This window comes from Nicotiana tomentosiformis, chromosome 8, assembly GCF_000390325.3.
Source record: "Nicotiana tomentosiformis chromosome 8, ASM39032v3, whole genome shotgun sequence".
Taxonomy (NCBI): Eukaryota; Viridiplantae; Streptophyta; class Magnoliopsida; order Solanales; family Solanaceae; genus Nicotiana; species Nicotiana tomentosiformis.
In genome coordinates, this window is record NC_090819.1 from 1,538,700 (window position 1) to 1,547,482 (window position 8,783).

The 8,783-nt window shown below is 37.9% G+C and overlaps 1 protein-coding gene across 1 annotated transcript; it reads left to right on the forward strand.

The window, feature by feature from the left end:
- Positions 1-5,769: 5,769 nt before the first annotated feature.
- On the forward strand, positions 5,770-8,205 carry LOC104116214 (splicing factor Cactin). Its single transcript, XM_009627028.4, has one exon. It carries the CDS (start codon positions 5,843-5,845, stop codon positions 7,919-7,921), a length of 2,079 nt encoding a protein of 692 aa, XP_009625323.1. The 5' UTR covers positions 5,770-5,842; the 3' UTR covers positions 7,922-8,205.
- Positions 8,206-8,783: the final 578 nt, after the last annotated feature.

An 8,783-nucleotide genomic window follows, 5' to 3' on the forward strand; every position in this document is an offset into this window, starting at 1 on the left:
ACAACAGCTTACAAACAGCTTACACAGCAGCTTGCAGCAGCAGCTTACAAGCAGCTTGCAGTAGCAGCTTATACAGCAGCTCGCAGTAGCAGCTTACACAGCAGCTTCCTCTCTTCTATAAATAGAGGAGAATTCAGTTTATTATGTACAGAAGTTTGAAGTTTGAATAATATATCAATTTCTCTCTATACTTGTCTTTACTTTACAGTCTTTATTTTATAACACGTTATCAGCACGAGACTCTGCCATCTCGAGAAAATACTTTGAAAGTATCAGAGGTACGAACTTTCTTTTTCTAAATAATGTCAAATCTTTCTAAACTTGAGTTTGTAGCCCTGGATATATCGGGCAAAAGCTACATGTCTTGGGTGCTTGATGCCGAAATTCATCTTGATGCGATGGGTCTGGCAGACACCATCAAAGATAAAAATCAGGCATCAAACCAAGACCGTGCCAAAGCAATGATATTCCTACGCCATCACCTTGATGAGGGCCTGAAAATGGAATATCTTACTGTTAAAGATCCAGTCATACTGTGGAGTAATTTGAAAGATAGATATGACCACCTGAAGATGGCCATTCTTCCACAGGCACGTTATGATTGGACTCATCTAAGATTACAAGATTTTAAATCTATCAGTGAGTATAATTCTACTATGTTCAGAATTATTTCCTAATTGAAACTATATGGTGATAATATTACTGATCATGATATGTTGGAGAAAACTTTCACCACTTTTCATGCCTCGAATATGCTCCTGCAGCAGCAATATTGAGAGATGGGATTCAAAAAGTATTCTGAACTTATCTCACATCTTCTTGTAGCCGAGCAACATAATGGGCTATTAATGAAAAATCATGAAAGCCGGCCTACTGATTCTTGTCCATTCCCTGAAGTGAATGAGACGAACTTCCACCAAGCTAAACGTGGAAGAGGACGTGGCCCCAGTCGTGGTCATGGCCGTGGTCGGGGAGGAAACTCTAATCGTGGTAATAATAATGCACCAAAGAACCCTCCTCACCACCAGCAGTGGAAAAGAAAGGAACAAAAGCATGAAGCGGTGCAAGCAGCAAAGCCAGAAAATGCATGCTATAGATGTGGAGGAAAAGGGCACTGGTCACGTACATGCCGTACGCCAAAGCACCTGGTTGAGCTATATCAAGCTTCCCTAAAGAAGACAGAGAAAAATGTTGAAGCAAATTTTATTTCTGAAGATAATTTAGACTTCATGCATTTGGATGCAGCTGATTACTTTGCACTCCCAGAAGGAGAAACAAGTCATGTGATCGGTAGTGAATCTGTAGAGATGTAAATATTTTAATTTTTGTTATTTGTAGTAGATAGTATAGTTATGTAATTGTTGTACATAAATAAAAGTTATAATGTTTACTATCATATTTATTTTGTTTATGTCATTTTGAAGAATATGGATAATCCTCAAATTATGTTTGGATCAAAGACCAATCATGAAGATATTTGTGTAGTTGATAGTGGAACAACTCATGCCATATTCAAAGATCAGAAATACTTTTCTTATTTGCATAAGGAAAAAGCAAATGTTTCTACAATTTCTGGTAATATAAGTTTGATCGAAGGCTCCGGAAGAGCTATTGTATTTCTGTCTAAGGGAACAAAATTTATTATCGACAATGCATTGTACTCCTCCAAGTCCCGAAGAAACTTGTTGAGTTTTATAGATATCCGCCGAAATGGGTATCATGTTGAGACAATAGATGAAATGAATGTGGAATATCTTTGTATTACAAAGAATATTTCTGGCCAGAAATGCATTGTAGAAAAGTTACCAACTTTATCTTCTGGCTTAAATTATTCAAAGATTAGTACAGTTGAAGCACACTCTATCGTAAACCAGAAGTTTACTGATTCAAATACTTTTGTGCTTTGGCATGGCCGTTTGGACCATCCTGGATCAATAATGATGAGACGAATTACTGAAAATTCGAGTGGGCATCCATTAAAGAACCTGAAGATTTTTACAAATAATGAATTTTCTTGTGATGCTTGTTATCAAGGCAAAATGATCACTAGACCATCACCAATGAAGGTTGGCATTGAGTCCCCTACCTTCTTAGAACGTATACATGGGGATATATATGGACCTATTCACCCATCAAGTGGGTTGTTTAGATATTTTATGGTCCTAATAGATGCATCTTCAAGATGGTCTCATGTGTGCCTATTATCATCTCGCAACCTGGCGTTTGCAAAGTTATTAGCCCAAATAATTCGATTAAGGGCACAATTTCCAGATTATCCTATAAAGGCTATTTGCCGTGATAATGCTGGAGAATTCTCATCTCAAGCTTTTGATTATTATTGTCTATCAGTTGGGATAAAAGTTGAACATCTGGTAGCTTATGTTCATACTCAAAATGGCCTTGCAGAGTCATTTATTAAACGACTGCAATTGATAGCAAGACCACTACTTATGAAAACAAAATTGTCCACTACTGGTTGGGGTCATGCTATCTTGCACGCAACATCACTTATCCGTCTCAGACCAACACATTATAATAAATATTCTCCGTCATAATTAGTTTTTGGTCATGAACCAAATATTGCCCATCTACGAATTTTTGGATGTGTTGTATATGTGCCAGTAGCACCACCGCAGCGCAGTAAGATGGGCCGCCAAAGAAGGTTAGGAATATATATTGGGTTTGAATCACCCTCTATTATTCGCTATCTTAAACCATTGACGGGAGATTTATTTACTGCTCGATTTGCAGATTGTCGATTTGATGAAACAAATTTCCCACAATTAGGGGGAGAGAAAAAGGAAATCAAAAGAGAAATTGTGTGGAAAGTTTCATCATTATCTCACTTTGATCCACGTACCCCTATATGTAATCAGGAGGTCCAGAAGATCATTCATTTACAGAATATAGCAAATCAAATGCCAGATGCATTTACTGATTTGAAAAGGATAACTAAGTCACATATCCCTGCAGAGAATGTGCCTATTCGAATTGATGTCCCAGCAGGACCATCTATTAGCATGAGAGCTAGTGAACCTAAAGCACGCCTGAAGCGTGGTAGGCCTATGGGTTCTAAGGATCGAAATCCTAGAAAAAGAAAATCGACAAATGATCAAAATGATATTATGAAGGGATCTCCTGAAGAGACCCAAGATCTGATTAGTTATGAGATTCCTGAAGAAATCAATAAACTCGAGACTCAAGTGAGTGAAGAACTTTTAATAAGTTCTACTGGTGATGGGATTAATTTAAATCGATCTGAAATAGTGGTGGATAATATTTTTGCATATAATGTTGCACTTAACATTATGCAAGATAGTGAGGATTTTGAACCCCGATCTGTCGAAGAATGTTAACAAAGATCTGATTGGCTAAAATGGCAAGGGGCAATTCAATCAGAATTGAACGCACTTGCTAAAAGAGAGGTCTTTGGACCAGTAGTCCAAACACCTGCTAGTATAAAATCAGTCGGTCATAAATGGGTTTTTGTGCGAAAAAGGAATGAGCAAAATAAAGTTGAAAGATACAAGGCTCGCCTTGTCGCACAAGGATTCTCACAACGACCTGGAGTCGATTATGAAGAAACATATTCACCCGTTATGGATGCCATAACATTTCGATATCTCATCAGTTTAGCCTTACATGAAAGGCTAGAAATACATATGATGGATGTGGTTACAGCTTATCTGTACGGGTCACTTGATAATGAGATTTACATGAAAATCCCTGAAGGATTTAAAATGCTTGAAGCATATTCAAAATCTCGGGAAATGTACTCAATCAGATTACAAAGATCTTTGTACGGTTTAAAACAATCTGGGCGTATGTGATATAATAGCCTCAGTGAATATTTGTTGAAAGAGGGTTACATAAATGATGTCATTTGTCCATGTATTTTTATAAAGAAAATGGCATTAGAATTTGTTATACTTGCTGTTTATGTTGATGACATAAATCTTGTTGGAACTCCAGAAGAGCTCTAAAAGGCAATTGAATATCTTAAGAAAGAATTTGAGATGAAAGATCTTGGAAAGACAAAACTTTGTCTTGGACTGCAAATTGAATATTTAGCAAATGGGATCTTTATGCATCAATCTGCCTATACAGAAAGGGTCTTAAAACGCTTTTACATGGACAAAACGCACCCATTGAGTACACCAATAGTTGTTCGATCACTTGAAGTGAATAAGGACCCGTTCCGACCTCCAGAAGAGGATGAGGAACTCCTGGGTCCTGAAACACCCTATCTCAGTGCAATTGGTGTACTTATGTATCTTGCTAATGCTACAAGGCCTGACATAGCATTTTCTGTTAATTTACTAGCAAGATATAGCTTTTCTCCCACACGGAGACATTGGAATGGGATTAAGCATATATTGCGATATTTAAAGGGAACTCTTGATATGGGTTTGTTTTATGCTAACAAAGATAGTGCAGATCTTGTTGGTTATGCAGATGCAGGTTATTTATCTGATCCCCATAAAGCTAGATCTCAAACAGGGTACGTGTTTACATGTGGAGGTACTATCATATCATAGCGCTCCACAAAATAATCTATTATTGCTACTTCTTCAAATCATGCTAAAATAATAGCTATTCATGAAGCAAGTAGGGAATGCGTATGGTTGAGATCAATAATTCATTTTATTCGAGAAAAATATGGTTTTGAATGTGAGAAAAGATCCACAATTTTATATGAAGACAATGCTGCATGCATAGCCCAATTGAAGAGAGGATTTATAAAAGGAGATAGAACGAAGCACATTTCACTAAAATTATTCTACACACACGATCTTCAGAAAAATGGTGACATTGATATGCAACAAATCCGTTCAAGTGACAATCCGGCAGATTTATTCACCAAATCTTTACCAACTTCAACTTTTGAGAAGATGGTATACATGATTGGAATGCAGAGACTTAAATATTTGAAACAAGGTTTTCATCAGGGGGAGTAAAATACGCGATGTACTCTTTTTTTCCTTATTAAGGTTTTTTCTCACAGGGTTTTCCTTATAAGGTTTTTAATGAGGCAGCTAGCAATGCGTATTACTAAATATGTGTACTCTTTTTCCTTCACTAGGATTTTTTTCCACGGGATTTTTTCTAGTAAGGTTTTAACGAGGCACATTATCTTTTAATGAACATCCAAGGGGGAGTGTTATCAATATATTATATTATGGATGTTCATTTAGTACTCCGTTGTAAATAAGCTTCCTCAAGAAGTTTATCCATATGAGACTCCGCCATAAATACATTTATCTATTTAGTACTCTATTGGAAATAAGCCTCCTGAAGAAGCTTATCCTTTCGGTACCCCGTTATGGATAAATATTACCCATGATAGAAGATTATCTATATCTGGCACAACAGTTTAGAGCAGCAGCTTACAAACAGCTTACACAGCAGCTTGCAGTAGCAGCTTACACAGCAGCTTTCTCTCTTCTATAAATAGAGGAGAATTCAGTTCATTATGTACAGAAGTTTGAAGTTTGAATAATATATCAGTTTCTCTCTATACTTGTCTTCACTTTACAGTATTTATTTTATAACATAGTGGATTTTTTCCCAACTTTGTTTGCAAATTAATAGACTCGGTTTTATCTCAAACGATACTAATTTTTTATAAATAAAAAACTACTGTAATGCAATAATTCAATTAGACAATTGAATTAAATTATAATTAATATAAAAGAAAAGGAACTTTTGTTTTTTCAAATAATCGTCAGCTTATAGCTCTTTATTTTTATCCAAAAACAATGTTATCATTTAATCGAAACTATACCAAAAAACAAAGAATAAACTAAAAGTAAATCTAAACCCGACCCGGAGCAAAATATAAATGGAGCAGAGTTGCGTGTTCTACTTTTCCCTCACAAACCCGATTAGCAAAAATCTCCCCGCCGCAATGGGTTCATCCGGCAACCGTAGCAAGAAGAAATCGTCCATGTCTGGCCGACGATATTCCGACGATTCGGAATCCCCTGCCACAGATTCCGATTCAATTTCTCACTCCGACTCCGACTCATCTCCGCCGAGTAGCAGTCGCCGCCGCCGAAGCAAAAGCCGAAGTCACAGTCGCAGATCGAGAGCTCATGAATATTCCGACGAAGAGAGCAGCGACAATGACGAGCGAGAGAAGAAGAAGAGGAAAATCACTGAAGAAGAAATCGCTTTATATATGGCTAAAAAAGCACAGAAAAAAGCTATGAAAGTAGCGAAGAAGTTGAAACAACAGACAGTTTCTGGCTATTCAAACGATTCAAATCCATTCGGTGATTCAAATCTGAACGAGAAATTCGTGTGGAGGAAGAAAATCGAACGAGACGTCACACGTGGCGTGCCGCTTGATACCTTCTCGATGAAGGCAGAGAAGCAAAGGCAGAAAGAACGAATGGCCGAAATCGAAAAGGTTAAAAAAAGGAGAGAAGAACGAGCAATGGAAAAAGCCCAACGAGAAGAGGAACTACAGTTGTTAGCTAGAGAACGGGCCCGGGCCGAGTTTCAGGACTGGGAGAAGAAGGAAGAAGAGTTTCATTTTGATCAGAGTAAAGTTCGGACTGAAATTCGCCTCCGTCAGGGTCGGGTTAAGCCCATTGATGTTCTTATAAAGCAGTTAGAACCTTCTGGAGACTTCGATGTGGAAATAGATGAACCTTATGTTGTGTTTAAAGGTTTAGGTATAAAAGAAATGGAAGAACTTGAGGAGGATATAAAATTGCATATCGACTTAGATAGGGAAACACCGATGCATATACAGTATTGGGAGGCGCTTTTGGTGGTGTGTAATTGGGAATTAGCTGAAGCTAGGAAAAGGGAAGCTATGGATAAAGCGCGAGTGCGCGGAGAGGAATTACCACCTGAATTGCTTGCAGAAGAGAGGGGGTTGCATTCGAGTATCGAAGCAGATGTTAAGTCTTTGTTACAAGGTAAAGGGTATGGTGAGTTAGAGGCGATGCAGTCGCAGATTGAGTCGCAAATGCGATCTGGTACTGCTAAGGTTGTAGAGTACTGGGAAGCTGTTCTTAAGCGGCTTCAGATTTTTAAGGCAAAGGCTTGTTTGAGGGAAATTCACGCAAAAATGCTGCGCAAACATCTTGAGCATCTTGAGAAACCATTGGAGAGTCGCGATGTAGAGGTGGAAGAAGAGACATTGAGGACTAATGAGGAAGATATGGAGCATGATCAAGACGAGGTTAGAGCTATGTCTCCGGAGCTCTTCTTGAATGAGGAGGCTAAGGAGAAGGAGGTGGAGGAAGAGGAAGAAGATGATGATGAAGAGGCTGGTTCTTATTCGCCTGTGTTAATGCACGGTGATGACAAAGAAGAAGCAGTTGATCCTGAAGAAGACAGGGCAATACTTGAGAGGAAACGTATGGCTGTTTTGGAAGAGAGACGTGCACAAGATAAGGTTTTGACACCAACTCCCGCAGAAGACAACAACTTTGAGAAGAAAGCATTTAAATCTATGGGAGTGATGGAGGAAGGGGATGCAGTATTTGGCTCAAACGACGAAATTAATCTTGATTCACAGGTGTACTGGTGGCACGACAAGTATAGGCCGAGGAAACCGAAGTATTTCAACCGTGTTCATACTGGTTATGAATGGAACAAGTATAATCAAACTCATTATGATCACGATAACCCCCCTCCTAAGATTGTGCAGGGATACAAATTCAATATCTTTTATCCTGATCTCGTTGACAAAGCAAAAGCTCCAACTTATGTCATAGAGAAAGATGGAGACAGTGCTGATACTTGCATCATAAAGTTCCATGCTGGCCCTCCTTATGAGGATATAGCTTTTCGAATTGTTAACAGGGAATGGGAGTACTCTCATAAAAAGGGGTTCAAGTGCATATTCGATCGAGGAATTCTGCATCTGTATTTTAACTTCAAGCGTCACAGATACCGTCGTTGATGGGCTTCAAGAAGTAAACAGTTTGTTGCAAGGTTCAGCTTTATGAATTTCTTGTTTATGTACTTTTTAGGCCAGTTTATATGTGATTTGATTCATGAAGAATTTTGTAAACTGGCCATAATGTGTGTAATCCAAAGCTGAGGGCTCTTCTGATTAACTTATGCTAATAGTAAGTGAAGTCACTGTTGCCTGGCAACCTTATAAGGTTAGCCCTTTCAGTCTTCCTCATGTTTCTTCGCATGCTCTGTAACTTACATTAAGCTAATGATTTCTATTTCCTCCAATAGTTTGAGCTGCATCTGGTAAATTAAGAGAGATATGAATGTCTGGAGATGAACTATCGGAATTTACAATTGCTTAGACCCTTTATTTTGGCATTGGAATGTTTAAAGAATATGTATTTATAATGTGGTGTTTCATATTGAGTTAACACTGTTTGCTCGAATTGCACTAAGATGCACATAAATCTAATGGAGAACCTTCATGGGATATCTGCAAAATAGAGCAGCCTATGGAGATTCCAAAGGTAATTCTAGATTTTATAGTTCTCAGGTTGAATTGTGCTTTTGATATGTCTAAGTGCCCCTTTAGAGATGGATCATTCCTACTTGATTGTTTCCTTGAAGGTCTATGTTCCTTGAATAGGAAAAGCAGCAAAGTCTTATGCCTTCATTTTTCGTTACTTGGTTGTGCATCTGAACATTCAATCTCTCTAAATTTTCAATTTTCAAAACCCTAAATTAATACTTCCTCCGTTTCAATTTATGTGAACTCATTTGACTCGGCACGGAGTTTAAGAAAAGAGAGAAGACTTTTAAACTTGTGGTGTAAAATGAGACACATATATTTTGTGTGGCTATAA

What these genes read in the sequence shown, in the direction of transcription:
- LOC104116214 (XM_009627028.4), top strand. Translation starts at nt 5,843, where the DNA reads ATGGAGCAGAGTTGCGTGTTCTACTTTTCCCTCACAAACCCGATTAGC.